Source organism: Carcharodon carcharias, chromosome 14 (assembly GCF_017639515.1).
Source record: "Carcharodon carcharias isolate sCarCar2 chromosome 14, sCarCar2.pri, whole genome shotgun sequence".
In the NCBI taxonomy this organism is placed as follows: domain Eukaryota; kingdom Metazoa; phylum Chordata; class Chondrichthyes; order Lamniformes; family Lamnidae; genus Carcharodon; species Carcharodon carcharias.
Genome location: NC_054480.1, coordinates 76,066,457 through 76,087,029, shown reverse-complemented (window position 1 = coordinate 76,087,029; position 20,573 = coordinate 76,066,457). Strand labels below are relative to the sequence as shown.

At 46.4% G+C, this 20,573-nt stretch overlaps 1 protein-coding gene across 1 annotated transcript in view; it reads right to left on the bottom strand.

Moving 5' to 3' along the window:
• Positions 1-16,572: 16,572 nt before the first annotated feature.
• Positions 16,573-20,573, bottom strand: part of LOC121287544 (transcriptional repressor CTCF-like) — a 58,233-nt gene continuing 54,232 nt past the window's right edge. The window contains exons 12-15 of the mRNA XM_041205476.1: positions 20,322-20,504; positions 18,515-18,553; positions 17,893-17,976; positions 16,573-16,824 (exon numbers count right to left, since the gene is read on the bottom strand). Of these exons, the coding sequence (XP_041061410.1) occupies positions 16,573-16,824; positions 17,893-17,976; positions 18,515-18,553; positions 20,322-20,504 (558 nt within the window). The remainder of the gene's footprint in view (positions 16,825-17,892; positions 17,977-18,514; positions 18,554-20,321; positions 20,505-20,573) is intronic.

Below are 20,573 nucleotides of genomic sequence, written 5' to 3'. Positions count from 1 at the left end.
TCAAATTCAGGGTCTCTGTATACCATCAATAGCTGTTGCTAGCTGGTGCTTTTACCCACTGTGAGCCAAAAAGACTGATTCACTAAGTAGTTAATAGAAAGTTAATCAGGTTCACAGGCCAGGTTCAAACCTTGGACTGACCGAAGTGGCCTGTGTAAAGAGTGTAGGTGCTGTCAACGAGGGACATCATGTGGATAAGGAAGAAAAGGAGCTGGGGGCCAAGATTAGATCCTGCAGAAAAAGTGGAGGCAGAAGTGTGATGCAGGATGAAAAGTCACTATAGAAACTGCGCTGGTTATATTTCATAGGAACAGAATTACTCGAGGGAAGGTTAATAGAGCAAGATAACACATTGCGAGTTCAAGCACAAAATTTAGGCTGACATTCTACTACAGTACTGAAGAAATTCTGCACTGTCCAAGGTGCTGTCTTTCTGACGAGACATGAATCTGAGGCCCCATCTGCACACCCAGGTGGACGTACAAGATCCCAAAGCAACTATGAAGTGGAGCAGGGCAGTTTTTCGTGGTGGCCTGGCCAAGTTATTCCTTCAAAACCTGAAGGGCTGAATTACAAAAATTTATGGGGGTTTTGACATGTGGCCAACTATCATCAATTTTGGAATTCTATCCTACGGGTGGATGTAAAAGATCCAATGACACAACTTGAAGTAGCCCAAAAGTTCTCACCATTTCCCCAACCACTGTCAATATAAACCAGGTTATCTGGTCATTATCTCATTTCTCTTTGTGTAACATTGCTGTGCATAAATAGGCTGCCTGTTTCCAACATTAACATTACATCAGTAATTACACTTGAAGATACTCCATGGGGTGTAAAGCACTTTAGAATGTCCTGGAGTGAAAGATGTCATAAAAATTAAGGTCCTTCTTTCTCCTCTTTGAATACTGCCATAGCTGCAAAGGGTGGTTAAAATGCAGCCAGGCTTCTTACCTCGATCGTTATCCAGTGACTCTCACTGTGAAATTTATGTTAGTGTGCATCTGGTTGGACTTTAACTGAATAGCCTGATGACACTCAATGGAGGAGATTTAACTCCCAAAACAAGCAGGTTTGGATCAGCTGAAATCTTAAAATGTTAAAAATCTGAATCCTGATCCTGGCATGGCCACTTCTGGTTTTAACAGAGGTGGGAAGGGGATGGATGAGTAATAAATCTACTTCCATAGGGAGAGTTGGAAATTTAAATAGTATAATTAAGATACTTTCTTCATATTTAACCACCATTTTAAATTTAATCCTGGCCAACTGAGTTTCCAGGTCTTTGGGAAACAGAGCAGCTAAAGGGAGGTGAGGACTAATGGATGCAGGAGGTAAGTATTTTTCCATCAGACTGTTGGAGCCAGTTTTGAGCTGCAACAATCACTGCAATCAAATACCCACCCCACCCTTCTGCCCTCCAATGCCATCCATTCTTCTGAACTCTGCACCACCTTCCCCCAGCCCCCCTCACCGTAACCCTGCCCTTCTGATCTCCTCCACTGGTGTGTGATCTTCTCATCCACCCTCTGATCTGCCTTCTGGCCTCCAATCTCCCTTATGCGCTGGACATGATTTTTCCACTGGCTTCTGCCATCCCTCTCTCCTTTGCTCCAGCCTCCAATCTTCCACTGAGCCTCTGATTTCAATCCCTGCTTTGGGTCCTGAACTTCTTTCTCCTGTGATATTCCTCACAACCCACTACCCACGCTGTTCTGAGTCCTCTCTCCCTCCTCTTGTCTCTGCAAACTGCATTATGTTGCCAAAAGTTTATATGCTTGACACCCAGCCAGTCTCTCAATCCATGGCTAGGAAATGAGAGACAAAATATGATAATCAGGCTCTGCCACTAAACTAGCTGGACACGCAGGAAAGCCATTCTTCCAGGTTTCAACCCAGAACTCTGCCACCTCCCTGCCTCCAAGTTAATATCCACAACATCCAGCTCAATGTCTTGAACTCTAGGTTGACGTATGAAGGATGGCCACTTTGACCAAATACCAAAGAGTATTGCTTCTAATGGCAGTTTTTATTGCACATTCCTAATTGCAAATGAAAATATGTTAGTGAACATTCACCTTGAAATATTGTAGACCATGTGGTGTAGGTACATTCAAATAGGTATTAGGAAGGGAGTTCCAGGATTTGGACCCAGTGGCACTGAACAAATGGCAAAATAGTTACAAGTCTGAATGTGTGTGACTTGAAGTTGATGGTGTCCCATGCACCTGCTGCCCTTGTCCTTCTAGGTTTTAGAAGCGATGACTTTGGAAGGTCCTCTCAAAGTTGCCTTGCAGAATAGCTGCAGCACATCTTATGGATGCTGCAACCGTGCGCTGGTGATGGAGGTAGTAGATAGGTGCTGATTAAGCAGGTTCCTTTAGGCTGAATGATGTTGAGCTTCTTGAGTGTTGTTGAAGCTGTGCTTCTGGCTGAAGCGAGCTGCAGACCCTTCAGCCTTGCCATTTGCACTCACATGCTGAGATCCGCCATCAGGATGTTCACAGAGCCTTCTCCTCAGTTAGTTATTTAATTGTCCACCATCACTCACAACTGGATGTGGCAGGACTGCAGAGCTTTGATGTGATCCATTAGTTGTGGGATCATTTAGTTCTGTGTATAGCATGCCATTTTCAGTGTTTAGCATGTATGTAATCTGATGTTGTAGCTTCACAAGGTTGGCACCTTATTTTTAGATCTGCTTGAAGCTACTCCTGAGGTGCTCTACTACACTTCATATTGGACTGGGGTTCAAACTGGACGGGGAATAATAATGATTCAAGATCCTTCCACAGCCCCATGACTACAGTACTTTTTTAATATTTGACCCAAAAACTTTTAGAATATATGCCAGCAACATCTTACACCAACAAAAAATACTTCGTTAGCTATCCACACTATCAAAGCCCACAAATAAATTAAGTGTATGAACGGTGTTTCTTTCTGAGCAAAAGACAAACTATTGTGTAACATAGGAAAAGGAACTCATGACCAACATTTGACTGTTGCATTACACAGCCCTCTGAGGAAGTTGTGTTTTGGTGATTTCTTTCAGGGGACAATTTAAATTGTCTCCAAATAATCTCTCAAGATTTTAATAGAGACCAACATGGCAATGTCTTGATATTATCATCTTCCTGCTCAAATCCCTCCTTTTCTATGTAACCTCCTCCAGCTCTACAATCCTCCAAGTCCTCCTTCAAATATGGCAACTTGTGCATCCCCAATTTTCATAGCTCCAGCCCTTTAGCTGCCTGGTTGTAAGTCTGGAACTCCCTCCCTAAATCTCTCTGCCTCTTGATCTCTCTTTCCTCCTTTAAGAAACTCCTTCAAACCTCTCTCTTCTGCTAAACTTTTAGGGTCGCCTATTCAAATGTCTCTTAGTGGTTTGGTGTCAAATTTTGTTTGATAACACTCTTGGGATGTGCCTTGGAACACTTTACTATATAAAGATGCTATACAAATGCAAGCTGCCACTGTGGTTTCCTACACTGGAAGTGGTTGGCTCATAGTAACCTCTCTTTTCAAACAGCAAAGTAGTAAACAAAATCACAGAAGATAATTATGCTCCAGAGAGAAATTAAGTTGAAAGCTTCTAGAAATCATAATACCTGAGGCCAATACTGGATGATCATCATTAATCATATTCCTTTCCAATCAGAACTCTAGAATTTAAGAAAGGCCCATAGGAATGTCTTCTCTAAGTTAGAGTCAAAGGTTTGCAAACCCTGCACAAGGAGCAACAGTTAGGGACGTGTTTGTTGTTAGGGGAATTCTCACTACATTACAAAGATAAGGTTTTCAGGTATAAGGAGCCATCACACCCGGGCTTAGTCATTATCTCATCCCTGGACATAATGACTCCCTTGGCTTGTTTTTGTGACATGAATCACAATGCAGGATCTGCTATGTACTTTTGGCTTTCTTGATGCTGCGGACCTACAGATCTGGAGCAGCCAAAGCCAATGCACATTTGCCAAAGGCATGGCTGGAGGGAAGCCTTCGGCAGCACACAAGAAAAGCCCTTTCTTTCCATAAATTCTGAAACCCAAGGAACCTGCATTTTAGAGGGGCTAACAAAAGAAGAAAATAAATTTTTTTCAGCCAAGTAACTTTGGGCAAAAAGTAAAAATGAGAAGATTTATGCACAACAGCTTGCATTTGTATAGCACCTCTAATGTAGTATAATGTCCCAAGGCACTTACAAGGTGCATAATTTGGGTTAAGGATATCTCATCTGGGCTGCAGAGGAACTTGGAGCGGGAGGGGAAAGCGCCAGTTGTCGTGGTCCATGTAGGTACCAACAATATAGGTAGAATGAGGAAAGAGGTTCTGCTGAGGGAATACGAGCAGCTAGGGGCTAAATTGAAAAGCAGAACTAAAAAGGTAACAATCTCCAGATTACTACCTGAGCCACAAACTAATTGGTACAGGGTCAATAAGATTAGAGAGGTAAATGCGTGGCTCAAAGATTGTTGTGGGAGAAATGGGTTCGAATTCATGGGACATTGGCATCAGTACTGGGGAAAGAGGGAGCTATTTCGTTTGGATGGACTCCACTTGAATCATGCTGAGACCAGTGTCCTGGCGAATCGCATAACTAAGGTTGTAGATAGTGCTTTAAATGAACTAGTGGTGGGAGGGAGGTTTCAGTTGCATGGAAAAATAAAAAATCAAGGAGGGTAAGAGTGCAGGTTAGTGACGAGGCTGATTGTTACCAACAAGTGAAAGGAAGGGACAGAGTATTTGAACGCCATATTGCACCAAAGAATCATATAAGAGTAGGGAAAATTGACACTGGGCAAACTTAAAGGCTTTGTATCTGAATGTGCATAGCATTTGGAATAAAACTAATGAGTTAAGAGCGCAAATAGAGATAAATAGGTATGATTCGGTGGTGATTACTGAGACATGGTTACAGGGAGAACAGGTTTGGGAGTTGAATATCCAAGGGTACACAGTGTTTCAGAAGGATAGGCAGGAAAGAAAAGGAGGTGGTGTAGCTTTATTAGTAAAGGAAGAGACAAGGAATGATATAGGCACTGGAGAGCAAGACGTAGAGTCAGTCTGGGTAGAAATAAGAAGTAGCAAGGGAAGGAAGTCCCTGGTGGGAGTAATCTATAGGTCCCCAAACAGTAGTTCAGCACAGTATAAATTAGGAATTACTGGGGGCATGTAAGAAAGGCACAGCAATATCATGGGTGATTTTGATATGCATATAGACTGGACTAATCAAATTGGCAAGGGTTACCTTGAGGGAGAGTTCATAGAGTGTATTGGAGATTGTTTCTTGGAGCAATATGTTGTGGAACCAACCAGGGAGCAGGCTATTCTGGATTTGGTTTTGTGTAATGAGATGCAATTAATTAATGATCTCATAGTAAAGGATCCTCTAGGGAAGAGTGATCATAGCATGCTAGAATTTCAAGTTCAGTTTGAGAGCGAGAAACTTGAATACCAGACTAGTGTTCTGGAGTTAAACAAAGGTAACTACATGGGCATGAGGGCAGATTTGGCCCTAGTGATCTGGGCAGGAAGACTACAAGGTAGGAAAGTTGATGAACAGTGGCAGATATTTAAGGAGATATTCAATTCCTCCCAAGTAAAATATATTTTAAAGAGGAAGAAAGATTGAAAGAGGAGGGAAAAAGCATCCATGGCTAAGCAAGGAAGTTAAGGGTAATATAAAGGCAAACGCTAAGGCATACCAAATTGCAAAGGTCAGCGGCAGGCTGGAAAACTTTTAAAGATCAACAAAGGGTTACTAAAAAAATAATAAAAAGAGCAAAGGTAAATTATGAAGGAAAACTAGTGCAAAATGTAAAAAAATGATAGCAAAAGCTTCTACAAGTATATAAAAGGAAAGAGTGTAGCTAAAGTGAATGTTGGTCCTTTGGAGGATGAGACTGGGGAGTTAATAGTGGGGAAATGGCAGAGACGCTTAATCAATATTTTGCCTATGTTTTCACGGTGGAGGACACTAGTACCACCCCAAAAGTAACAGGTAGTGCAGAGGGTATAGAGAAGGAGGAACTTAGAACAATCACCATCACTAGACAAAAAGTACTGAGCAAACTATTGGGATTAAAGGGTGACAAGTCCCCAGGACCTGATGGCCTACATCCCAGAGTCTTAAAGGAAGTGGCAGCAGAGATAGTGGATGCATTGGATATAATATTCCAAAATGCCATGGATTCTGGAAAGGTTCCAGTGGATTGGAAAAATGCAAATATAATGCCCTTATTCAAAAAAGGGGGAGGCAGAAGGTAAGAAACTATAGACCAATTAGAATAATGTCTGTTGTCGGGAAATTGTTGGAATCCATTATTAAGGGCATTTGGAAAGTCAAAATGCAATCCATCAGAGTCAGCATAGTTTAATGAAGAGTAAATCAGAATCACAGAATTACACAGTGCAGAAGAGGCCATTTGGCCCATCGAGTCTGCACCAACACGTGAGAAACACCTGACCTATCTACCTAATCCCATTTACCAGCACTTGGCCCATAGCCTTGAATGTTATGACGTGCCAAGTGCTCATCCAGGTACTTTTTAAAGGATGTGAGGCAACCCGCCTCCACCACCCTCTCAGGCAGCGCACTCCAGACCCTCAACACCCTCTGGGTAAAAGAGTTTTTCCTCACATCCCCCCTAAACCTCATGCCCCTCACCTTGAACTTATGCCTCCTCGTGACTGACCCTTCAACTAAGGGCAACAGCTGTTCCCTATCCACCCTGTCCATGCCCCTCATAATCTTGTACACCTTGATCAGGTCGCCCCTCAGTCTTCTCTGCTCCAACGAAAACAACCCAAGTCAATCCAACCTCTCTTCATAACTTAAATGTTTCATCCCAAATCGTGTTTGACTAATTTGCTAGAGTTCTTTGAAGATGTGACAAGCAAAGTGGATAACGGGGATCCTGTAGATGTAGTATATCTGGACTTCCAGAAGGTCTTTGATAAGATGCCGCACAAAATATTAATACACAAGATAAAATCACATGAAGAGAGGGGTAATAGATTAGCTTGGATAGAGGATTGGGTAACCAACAGAAAGCAGAGTCGGGATAAATGGATCTTTTTCTGGATGGCAAGCTGTAACTAGTGGGGTGCCACAGGGTTCGGTCCTTCGGCCCCAGATATTTACAATCTATTTGAATGACTTGGATTCAGGGATAGAAGGTACTATAGTTAAATTTGCAGATCACACCAAAATAGGTGGGAAAGTAAGTTGCAATGAAGAAATAAGAAACTTACAAATGGATATGGACAGGTTAGGTGAATGGGCCAAAATTTGGTAAATGGAGCTTAACGTGGATAAGTGTGAAGTTATCCATTTTGGTCGGAAGAATAAAAAGGCGACTTATTATTGAAATGGAGAGAAACTTCAGAATGCTTCAGTGCAGAGAGATCTGGGTGTCCTCGTGCATGAATTGCTGAAAACTAGTATGCAGGTATGCCAGGTAATAAGGAAGACAAATGGAATTTTGGCATAATTGCTAAAGGAATAGAGTACAAAAATAGGGAAGTGTTGTTGCAACTGTACAAGGCATTAGTGAGACCGCATCTGGAATACTGTACACAGTACTTGGTCCCCTTACTTGAGGAAGGATGTAGTTGTATTGGAGGCAGTTCGTTTAGATAATATCATCACCTTCAACACCTCCCCACCACCTTAAATTTCACCCCTCTCCTAATATTCACTCAGTTCTATTGAAGGGTCATGAGGACTCGAAACATCAACTCTTTTCTTCTCCGCCAATGCTGCCAGACCTGCTGAGTTTTTCCAGGTAATTCTGTTTTTGTTGCAGTTCAGAGAAGGTTCACTGGATTGATTCCAAAGATGTGGGGCTTGACTTATGAGGAGAGATTGAGCAGTTTAGACCTATACTCACAAGTTTAGAAAGATGACAGGAGGTCTAATTGAGGTAGACGTGGAGCGGATGTTTCTCCTTGTGGGGCATTCTGGAACGAGAGGCCATAGTTTTAGGCAAAAGGGTGGTAGATTTAAATCAGAGAAGAGGAGGAATTACTTTTCTCAAAAGGTCATGAATCTGTGGAATTCACTACCTCAGAGTGCAGTGGATGCCTGGACGCTGAATAAGTTTAAGGAGGAGATAGACAGATTTTTAATTAGTATTGGGTTGAAAGGTTATGGGGAGAGGGCGGGAAATTGGAGTTGAGGCCAAAATGAGATCAGCTATGATCATATTGAATGACAGGGCAGGCTCGAGGGGCTGAATTGCCTACTCCTGCTCCTAGTTCTTATAATTTGACACTGATCCACATAAAGAGATTTAAGGACATTTAAACCTTTTTCAAAACTGCCGTTTCCATGGTGGGCGGGCTCTCATTCACCTGCCACACCAACCCCTCAACTTCATCATGCTGGGTGCCATATTTAAAGTCCAACTCTGAAGAAGGGTCATACAGACACTCTCCACAGATGCTGCTAGACCTGCTGAGTTTTACCAGCATTTTCTGTTTTTGTTTCAGATTTCCGCATCTGCAGTATTTTGCAGTATATTTGAAGTTCAGCCACACACACACCTCTTAGTGCTACCAGCCCACAACTGCTGCAGAGAAGACAGGATGGTCCTGAAAGGCAAAAAGACTGCACGTTTCAGTTTAGTGATGGGTCCCTCAAGTGCCTTTTGGACACCATGGAGGCCCGCCATGATGTCCTCTACCCCTGCTCTGGCCGCAATCCAGCATGGGTGGTAGTGGCAGCAGTGATCAGTGCCAATGCCCTGCAAAAGAGGACAGTCACCAAGTGCTGCTACAAGATGAATGGTCTTATCCATTCCACCAAAGTTACTCATTCTTCCCATCACTCTCAACTCACGCTCACAAACTCATCACAAACCCACAGGGATCTCACACTTCAAGGGACAACTCTCACATGTACCCTCACATCTCCACTCGGCTCATATCCTCTCGGGCTCGCGTCCTCATCCCACCCATGACTTCACTCACTCATTCCATGCAGTGGCATGTGTCCTACTCACACTCTCTCCATCTGTTTCCATGCAGCAGAAGCCTGCTCACATCAGCAGGGAGAGGTCTCAGACCATGGGTGGAGTGGCCCACATAGAGCCCCTCACTCACTTTGAGGAGCGTGCCATCGCAATGACTGGTGAGTGCGTGCACTGCCTGCAGTGACGATGAGTTGAGTTCAGCAGTGAACACCCACGTGAGGATCCTGCACCACATCATCCCTCTGAACACAACTGAGTGCTCTCTTCTGCTTTTGACTCTGTTGCCATGCACTAATTACCTCTACTTTGGTTCAACAGGGAACTCTGCCAAGTGACCAACACTGTTAGCCAGCCAGTCCCTCAATTCCATCCACATCCTCATCTCCAGCCAAGAGGAGGCCTCCTCCTTGAAGAGCTGGAAATAAACAGCCTAGAAGACCCGTTACAGCACTTACCACACCCTCCGCCAGCACAGAGACACACACCTCAGTGGGATCTAGATCTAGAGCATCTCAGGTTCACAATCTGGTGGTCACCACACGGACACATGCCCATAGCAGGAGACAGGTTCAGCCGAACTCCCTGGCACTCGGAGGACTACTGAGGTAGAGACATCTGTGAGGTCCGAGTCAGATGATAGGCCTCTGGATTTGGATTTTCAACTCATTCTGGAGAGCCAGCAGATGGTGTGGGAACATCACGTAGGGCTGTTGGGAACGCTCAGCGGAGTGACACGTGAGTCAGAGGAGTGCGGCTATCTCCTCTCTGATGAAGTGGTGCCCAGGTCTGTGTGTATGGAGGTCTCCATGGGGAGGATGGCGAACGCCTTGGAGATCCTGGTCCAGCAGAATGTGGAGATGTGTACAGACCTGCACTCCATCATGGGAGCCATGGGTGAGTTCCTGCAGTGGCAATGCGAGGGGGAAATAGGGCATCTCGACATCCCTCCAGGTGCTACTTTCTCTCAAAGTCAGGCCGGGGCTCTTGGGGCACCCGAAGGGAGGAGCTGGACACCCCTGGGTCCTCCACTCAGGAATCTCAGAGGCTGTCCTCTCCCTCAGAGTCCCTTTTGCCCGTGAGCCCCTCACCGTTGTCCACTGTCACCGCACAGGGAGCAGCCAGCTAACAAGTGACTGTGGAGGGAGAAGTGTGTGTGGGGCAGGGCCTTTCGGAGCCTTGTGCAAACACTCTCCCACGCACACGGATCCTTCACATATCACACCCACTTCAATCTCCTGAGCATTTTGAATGCTGCCTGCCGGGGTTTACTTTCTGTTGTCCATCTGAGCTGACCTGCATCTCCGCCCACCAAATGATCACACACCCATGCAGCACCTGATCTTGCCCACCACGACTGTTGTTTCACTTTCAATTTAGACAGCATGGTCTGGATTCGCTTTTTCACCAGCTCTTCCATATTTTTCCCTCCCTCAGTCACACATTTCCTTTCCTCCATCACAGCTGACCACCCTGGCATCACCTTCCACCTCACCTCTGTGACCTACCAGCTACAACCCTTTTCCTTCAGGAATGTCCAGGTGAACGTGCACGTTCCCTTTCTTCCCGAAAATCCCACCCCAATTCACATTCGCTTCCCAATCTCCTCCTTCCCACCCCTAGGATCCGTGTCTGTCTCCGCATTGCTACCAGCTACCCTCGCTGTCCCTTCTACTGCTACCGTCGAACCCTCATCCTCCCACTCTACTAGTTCACTCTGCTCTCAGTCACTCTCACCATTTCCTCATTCCACACCCACCTCAGTTCGCTCCCAGGAGGCAGTCAAGGACCCATCAGACCCCTCCCTTGCATGTCCACCTGGACAACCCCCCCTCCGACCCCTTCCCTCCCCGGAACCCCATTCCCCCCCTTAGTCCTCCCATCCCCCAGGACTCCTTCCCCCACTTAGTCCATCCCTTTTCCTGACTCACTCAGGCACCCTTACTTTTTCCTCCACCTTTAATTCCTTCCCCCCCTCGATTCCTTCCTCCAGCCTCAATTCTTCCTCCAGCTTTACTCCTTCCCCCATCTCGACTCCTTCCTCCATTCTTACTTCTTCCTGCACCCTTCCTCCCTTCTCCAGACTTCTTCCCCCAGCCCCGTACTTCCTCCCCCTTTGCACTCCATCCTTCACTTTCACTCCCTCCCCTCTCCCCACCCCTGCCTCTCCCCGCACTCCTTCCCCCCTCCAAACTCCTTCCATTACACCTACCTGCAAAGTTGCCATCTTCTCCTCATTACCCCCTCCTCTCCCCATACACCCTTCCTCCTCCCAACCTCACCACCCTACACCTTCATTCCGCTCTCCTAACTCAACCCCCGACAGTTCATCCCCCTCCCAACCTCACCCCCCCCAACACCTCTTCCTCTCCCAGTCAATCCCAGACGTTCCTTTCCCACCCCCTCAACCATCATCCGTTCTGAGCATCAACAGTGACTTTCCAACTTCTGTGAGCTGCTTTGCAGCAGAGCCATGTCCATGAGAATCCACCCAGCGTGCCATGGACGTTCCTCTAGTGTACCATTGTTGTCAAGCTCCAGCATCTTCAGCTCCTCGGATTTCCACAATATGAGCAAGGCCCTGGCGGTAAGTCCTGACTTCTACACGTCACATGCATTGGTGCATTTTCCTGCTGATGTGGGCGGACAATCCAGCAGGTTGGTGGGGGGGGGAATGAATCCAGCAGGCTAGCCTTATAATAATATGATGTATTACAATGAGGTTCCCAACGTCCAATGGCGGGAAACGTGGCCTACCATCAATGGACTGAGTGGGACGATCGCAAACTGGTTTTGCAACGTTGTGAAACTGATTTTTGGCTTTCTTGCCACTGAACACACCTGGCACCAGTGGGCAAGGACGATTATGCCGAAGGGTGAAAATTCTTAAGTTTTCTACACTGCTGGACCAGGAGCCATTGTAGCTCAGTAAGCACATGGTTAAGAGGGGATAGATGAAATTTAGGATTCAGGGAGACCAATTTTGGATAAGCTCATGGTTTACAAAGGATGGAAAATGGAAGGCCAGCTGGAGCTGTGTTTTGAAATAGCCACTTCTGGGGTTAATAAAGGAACGGATAAGGGTTTCAGCAGCAGATGGACTGAGGTAGGGGCAGACACAAAGACAAGAGCCACAGTAAAAGACTCTCTCAATGAAACACCGAAATATGTAGAAGCCACAGCTGAGTTAACAAAGGGGTGATTCCTGGGCACTGCAGCCCAGAGTTGGGTATGCATAATGCAGCAGGTTTGAGAGCGACATGAGCAATATTACAACGGGAAGAACATCCTAAAAATATTAATTATTAGAACATAAGAAGTAGGCCGTTTTGCCACTAAGACCTGCTCAGCCATTTAATAAGATCATGGCTGATCCGCACAACCTTAACTCCACTTTCCCGCCCAATCCCTATATTCCTGGATTCCCTTAGAATCCAAAAATCTATTTATCTCTGGACTGAATATATAAAATAACCTATCAACCACAGCCCACTCAGAGATTTGGAGCTCTTTGAGTCCAAGAATTTCTCCTCATCTCATTCCAAAACGTCAACCCCTTAGTTTAAGGGCCCCTCGTCCTTCACTCCCCATTCAGGGAAGCTTTGCAGCTTCTACTCTTTCAAACCCTCTCAGAATCTTCCATTTCAATCACCTCTTATTCTGCTAAACTCGAGGAAATCATATGACTTTTACCCTCAATGGATCCACTGAGAGTTTGCCACTCTCAGCAATGCAAAGTTTTCCTTTCATGACTAATTATTTGTAATAGCAACTTCAAATAATGATTTTGGCACCAAATTAAGAAAATGTACCTCCTTTTGTTTCAGCATTCTTTTTGGACTCCAGCTTCATTTTCTTGCTCTTCCTTTTCTTTTTTACCACCATCTTTGCATTTACATCTTGAAATGCCACATCCCCACACCTCTCAGCATGCTTTTTCATGACATTCTGATAAAGGAACATAGATTTGTTCAAGTCACATAGGTCACTCATTCTTTACTTGCACTGTCATCCCCAATCAGGACATTAAATAAGAAACAAAATATACAATGGGACAGTGACAAAGCGGGAAGGGCAGGGGTTGCATATATAAAACTGGATGATTCAAGCAGAATTGCAACGAAAATTGATGCATAAATTGCTTACCAATTGTCTGAACTAAGGTCAATGGGTTAGAAATTCAACAACAGCAATTAATCAACAAGCTCCGAACATGAAACATCCAAGGATTAGATCCCTACTCACATCAGTGAACATAAGAGACAGGGATAATTTTAACCTAACTCGAAGGTTCCATTGCTCTTATCTGCAGTGTGCTGTTTTCCCGATTGTCCATTGTTTATTTGTAGCCAAGGATCAGTAAACAAAGATTTAGGTACCCAGGATCATCTGCTCCTCTCCGTCAGGACTTTTTAACGGGGTCAGCATCCACTGGTGCAGAGATTAGCCCTGTTTCCCCAAGGCTGGAAGAGGCTGTAATATTTTAGACTGACTTAATCATACTTACAATAGAAACTTGTGGTTGAGATTTGTGAAGCTATTCGACTCAGGGGGAACATCGATAGTTTAAAAGGAATATAGAATGCTGTATGCAGGATATAGCAACTGCAGAATGGTATCTTCTGTTAAGTTTTCAGAGGCATTGATCCATTACACCTAAAGCTATGGATGTTTAGCAAGAAGCATGAAAAAAGTTCTAAATGAATCAAAACCAACAAAGAAAAATGTTTTAAAAGATATGCTTTGCTTCGATGTCAAGTCAGAACTCTAAAGAAGTTTTACATACACTAAAATCTGGAGACATCATGGTCTGGGAATATGAAGATAAGGGATTGATATGTTTTAAAAATGCTAAATCAGTGGTCTTAAGTGTTTTGAAAGCTGCAAGGAAGAGACAGAAACTGATGAGGTCAGAGTTTGATTCTGCTGAATTGCAGAGAAATTAGGAATTCTAACAAACAATAGTTTATAAGTTAGAAAATTAAGTGTTTTGAATTGTCTTATTGTCCTATGATCATAAAATGTGAGAGAGACCACAAAAGAGGACGAAGAGCAGAGTCATCCCAGATTTGCACTGTGCGGTAGTGGGTGTGAGAAAAGTTGTTTTACCCGCCAGCTGCAATGGCGGGTATTTGTGCTATTCCCAACGTGTCCCACTTCATGCATTCTTGGAAAATATGCCGGATCGCTGGCAGGGCAGCCTCTGATTTGCCTGCCCCCACTGTCATCCCGGGTCTTCAATAATCCGGGTGCCATAATCAAAGGGTGCTCCTGCACAGAGCTAGCACTGTCTCAGGGATCGAAAGCTGCTGGAAAGTCATGGCTGCCAAAGAGAAGAAACATGCTATCCCCAATTTAGTGACACCTCCCTTGGGTGCCTACTGGACACAGTGATGGCCCGCCATTAAGTTCTCTACCCTGCTCAGGGTGAAGACCAACAAGCAAGGTCACCAGTCCAGCATGCTGGCAGCGGTGGTAAGCGCCAACGTGATGCAAGAGGACAGGCACCCAGTGCCAAAACAGGATGAATGATATCCTCTGTTCTGCCAGGGTAAGTCACTCTTCTCATCACTCCACAAACTCAAACCCATCACACATCCACAGGCATCTCACTCACTGCCAGTTCAAGGGACATCACCATTCACTCTCTCACACACACCTTCATTTGACCCGCAGATTCTGTCCTCATCCCATCCATGGCACCACTCACCACCCACACATGCCTGGCATCCTTCTCATCTGGCCCAGCAAGCATCCTGCTTACACTCTCTCCATTTGTATTCATGCAGGACAAGCTGGCACACAACAAAAGGAAGAGGTCACAGACTGGTGGAGGAATGTTCAACATAGAAGATCCTCACAGACTTTGAAAATAGAGTCATCCAGCTACCCAGCGATGACTGGAATGTTCCTGTGCTGACAGTGAGGTTGGCGGTGCTCAACCAAGGATATAGCAGTGCAACATCCATCAGACAACAATGCTGTGAGTCAGTTGCCCTGTTCCACAGTCCCCTGCCATGCACTAATTATTTCTCCTTGCTTTTGCCAGCACATCACTCCACAAACTCAAACCCATCACACAACAACAGGGATCTCACTCACTGCCAGTTCAAGGGACTGGGAAGCAGCCAAGGAGAACACCGTGCCAGGTCCTCGACTCGAGCCCATAAGGCACCTTGGAAGAAAAATCTGATGACACCATAATTGAAGACCCGTCATAGCGCACACCCACACCCTCCATCAATGCAGAGATACACATTTTGGTGGGACCTAGTTCTCGATTAGCCTTGGAGTCACAATCTCATGAACATGTCGCACTGTCTGAACCACAGCAAGCAGTCCCCTGCCATGCACTAATTATCTCTCCTTGCTTTTGCAGGCACATCTGGGAAGCAGCCAAGGAGGACACCGTGCCAGGTCCTCGACTCAAGCCCATAAGGCACCTTGGAAGAAAGGCTATTCGATAACTAGGTCCCACCGAGGTTTGTATCTCTGTGAACTCCTGTATGGTTGATGGCAGTGCACATACTCTCAGAGCTCAGGCTCATGTCATGGAGACGCAGCAACCAGTGGCAGGGAGTTCTCAGGTTTCTGGCACTCGGAGGACTGCTGGAGGCCAGAAATCTGCTGAGTCCGAGTCGCATGAGGAGCCCCTGGACTCAGTCATACCTCAGTAGCTGGAGCTGCAAAGTGAGGGATGTCACTGCACTCCTCAGATTGCAAGGCACAATGGAGAAGTCCATCGCCTTCAGGCTGAGGTGATAGTGCCAGCATGACAACACACCAAGGTCAACACTGGTAGGATGGTGGCCGCCATGAAGACCTTGGTCCAGGACATCGGTCTACATTGATGCGTGGGCTGAGCTCCATTGCTGACACCATAGTTGGCCTCCAACAGTGCCAACGCGAAAGGGATGCAGGACAACTCAATCTCACTTCAGCTTCCCTTTCTCCTTAAGGAGTCAGCCAGGGTCCGTCGGGCACCCACTGGGAGGAGGACCAGCAGCTTGACACCCTGGGGTCATTCACCCAGTTGACTCCGGGAATGTCTGACTAATCCAAATCCCCGCTTCCTGTGACCCCAGTAGCTCCAGCTCCACAGGCCGAGGAGGGTGCAGTTAGCCCACAGCAGGACACCCAAAGCAGGCCAGGGTCCTCCAGGTCACGGCCCTCCAGAGGACACTTGCCAATGTCATCATAAACAGGGAACAGCAGTCAGCAGGCTGCCTCCACCTCCACTGTAGATGTCGGGGGAGCACCAAGATGTAGCGGCAGGGTTAGGAAGGTTAAGATGTAACTCTTTCAAGTAATAGCTTCATGGTCATCATTAGACTTTTAATTCCAGATTCTACTGAATTCAAATTTCACCATCTGCCATGGTGGGATTCGAACCCTGCTCCCAGAGCATTTCCCCGGGGTCTCTGGAAAACTACTCCAGTGACAATACCACTATGCCACCGCCTCCCCAAGGTTAAGATGTAGTTGCATAGCCTGGGCACAAGTGTTAATCACTTGTATGTAATGTTCGCTATTGTAAATAAACTCCTAAGAATGTCTCCCTGCCTATGGCTCCTTGTTATAATGAGCAGCGTGTGTATCACTCAGATGTGAAAACTTGGTTCCCGCACAAGATAAAGGGCCTCTTCCCTGGAAGTGTGTAACCTTCAAAGTGATGGTTCGACTTCACAGTCACTGGACACATTACTGATGCCTGCACCTCAATAGTGCTCATCATTGCTGCGACAATGATGTGCGACACCCTCGGTGGACTGTATTGCAGTGCTCCACCGGACTGTCGAGGCACCGTAATCTCATTTTCAAAATGCCAATTGTTTGCTCCATCAGAGTCCTGGTCACGTCATGAGCATTGTTATGCTGTCGTGGGCAGGCGTCACAAAGTTCTGTCATTCTCTGTGTGCTCTCAGCACCTTTGAGGTGGGGTTGGCCCCCCCATCTCTTCAGCATCTGTGACCGGTGACAGTATGCTCCTGAAGGCTGACGAAAGGTCAGATGCATTTGAAGTTTCACAGCTGCGTCTCCATATGACCCTGATCACAGAGCCCAAGCGAGCTGTCCTCAGCCAGACAGGAGTCAGACATTCTCACAGGCTATGTTAAGATCTATGGAGTGTCCTCAGCTAGACAGGAGTCAGACATTAATAAAAATAAAATTAAAATAAATATAAATAAAAATAGAAACAAAAATAAAGTCAGACATTCTCAGAGGCTATGTGAAGATCTATGGAGTGTCCTCAGTACATGTCGTCATCATCCTCCTGCAATCTAGCTTCCCAGAAACCTGAGAACTCACTGCCAGTGCCTGCTGCGTCTCCATGACATGAGCCTGAACACTGAGAGTATGTGCACTGCCATCAACCACACAGGAGTTCACAGATGTAAGGTAAGGATGTCTGGACTGTCCTCACTGCATCTCGTCATCATCCTCCACGAACCTTGCGGCTATGAGGGCCTGCTGAGCGTGCCTGCTTCATCTGGCCAGTGCGATGGCCTCACCGACAGCATCCTCGCCTTCAAGGACCTCATCACCGTCCTCATCGGAGGAAACGTGCAGCTCTTCCATTTCCTCCTCAGCCAATTCTCCCCCCTCATTGCAGCGTCAGGTTGAGGAAGACGCAGCAAGTGACAATGACGGTGGACTGTATTGCAGTGCTTCACCAGACCTGTCGAAGCACCAGAACCTCATTTTCAAAATGCCGATCGTTTGCTCCACCAAATTCCTGGTCGCGTCATGAGCCTTGTTATACTGTCGCTCTGCTCCAGTCTGAGACCGTTGCACGGACGTCATCAGCCACATCCTCTGTGGGTAGCCCTTGTCCCCGAGGAGCCATCCCTGCAGGGATCTGAGGCCTGCTAAGGGTGTAGGAGTCATGGAAGCTCCCTGGGAATTGTGCACAGGCCTGCAGGATGCGCTTGTGGTGACCGCAAACCAGCTGAACGTTCAGCAAGTCGAAGCCCTTGCGGCTGACGTGATTGACTGCTTGCTGCCACAGAAATCTGAGCACCATGTGAGTGCAGTCGATGGCACCCTGCACCTATGGAAAACCAGAGATCTGCGCAAATCCCAGCGCTCTTGTTTCCTGATCCCAGGTGAAATGCACAAAGTTCTGTGCCTTTGTGAAGATGACATCCATGGCCTCCTGGATACACTTGTGTGTGGAGGCTTGCGAGATCCCGCACAGGTCACCTGTGGAGCCCCAGAAGGAGCTACTGGGTTAAAAAGAAAGTGCCGCAGTCACTTTCACGACCACTGGCAATGGATGTCCTCCATGTTCCTATGGCGCCAAATTCTGCAGCAGGTGGCATACGTGACCGACTAGCTCCCTAGACATGCGCAGTCTTTGGCGACACTGGTCCTTAGTCATCTGCAGGAATGCCAAGCGCTGCTTATGGACCCCGGGTCTAGCGATGCGCCTACAAGTGACGGTTCTCTGTGGATCTTCAGCTGCAGGGGTGCTCCTCCCTGTGCCTCTTCCACACACTGCTTCTTCTTCTCTGCTCCCTATAAGCCATGAGGCATACCGCTAAATTACCGGGCTCCATGATCTTGGTGTTCTCCTCCTGCAGGATCAAAGAGAGAGACATGTGGGTTAGCATAGGTGTCCTAAAAACTTCTCCTGGTCAAGTTTGAAGGCCCCTTCACGCATGCCGGAGGGTGTTGGCCACCACTTGGATGGCCAGTGTGTAGTGCGTTCGCGGCTGTCCGAAACTCCACCCACCTTCGTCCCACTCCACTTGACTAATTGGTAGCAGTTTCAATCATTGGACTGCATACTGTGCTCTCAGCTCAGGCATTCTCCTAAACCGCACTGCAAGGCTGCGCTGTTAGCTTGAACCATGAGGGATATTGGTCCAAACCTTAATAAAGACATTGCAAGGGGCTGTGAGCGCCTCCACCAGTGACTGTGCCATTGCCACCTTTCACAAAGGGATTGTACAACTTGCCCAGTCGTCCAATTGCTCTGCTAGCTCCTAAAACACAGATTAATTGGCACTCCGTGCCTGAGGGGTGAAAAGCTCTAGAGCATTTGGTGGTACTTTCATGCTTTTGCATTGTTTGTGTGGACAGATAAGCATCAGATGCGCGACTCCAGGCATGTCAATGGAGCTGCAGCTGAACGGTCACTGCTGTGGAAGAATGTTCACTTTTGACAAGCTTTTCCAAGTGTTTGGTTGCTTCCCTCATTCCCCCATTCTGGGTGTGCTTGTGTACTTCTTCAGTCTGTGCTGCCTTGCCCCCACCCCCCCACCCCCCAAGGTAGCCACATGCATGCCTTTTAAAGGCAGTCAAGAAGCACGCCGTTCTGAAGTCACACTGATGTGACATAGGGGAACGATTCCAGTGAACAGGGCTTATAACGAGATGTTGAAATATTGAAATTAGGTTCCCGAGGTGTAGCAGCAGGAAACATGGCCCATCATTGAAGAGTGGAGCGGACGACCACAAACTGGTTTCACAACGGTGTAAGTTGATTTCTGGCCTTCTCGTCATATTATTGCCCCCCTGCCCGCCATGACACCCGACGCCAATGGGACTAAATGATTATGCACTAATAAAGATCTTGAAGGCATGGGCAACAGCCACATGGGCTGGAAAAATATTGAAAGGGACTCAAACATATGCTCATTGTCAAAGAAGTGTCTCATATTGTGGTTTGAACAAAGAATTGGATGCTTCATTGGATAATTGTCCTTTGATTGGACGGTATGGTCTTGCCAATGAAACATCTCGCCTGCCTTAGAAAGAAGGGCATAAAGGTCATTGCAAAAGGTAATTTGATGCTTAGCCAAAGTAGCCCGGTCAGCTGCTAGAAGATTTAATCGACAAGATTGGCCACTCACTGGGTGATCATTTGTATGATTTCTTTTAATGTATTTGTGACTAGCAGATGTATTGTTAACAGATGTATTGCAATGGACGTGTTGTTCAAACCTAGTAAAAACATTAGTGTTTAATCTGAGCTTTCAGTGCTGTCTCATTATTTCTCATGTCCAAGCAGTAGAGTAACCTGTCAGGGGTATAAAGGCATATCTTACAAGATCTATGGATCCAGTGTTGTTTCTTCTTCAACTATTGTGGAGCATCAGAGAATGCTGCACAATGGAATTGATAATGAAGAGTCTGATGTCCAAATGTGGGCCTCTGCACTCAAGTGAATTCTGCCTGCCAGTGATTGCTGTATTCTTTGTTCAGCTGATGCTCCCATTTGAGGAGTTAGAGTAACACAGATTATTCTTTGGCTGTCACTCCCTGGATCTGCATGCACTGCAAGTTCCCTGATTTGACAGACGCTGCACTCTATAACAAAGGCAAAACACAAGCAGGTACCTTGCGAGTGAAGCTCTTACAACACCGGGAGCAAACGTATGCCTCTGGGATGAAACTGGGATTGTGATGCTTCTTGAAATGCAAATCCAGTAGCTGCTTCTGTCTGAACCGCTTATCGCATTGGGAGCAGCTGAATGGCTTTTCCCCTGTGTGGATACGCTTGTGCATTATCATGTGACGTTTCTGTGCACAAAACAGGAACAGTGATTGCTAGCAATAGACTGGTACTAAATCAAATTGGTTGATAGGAAA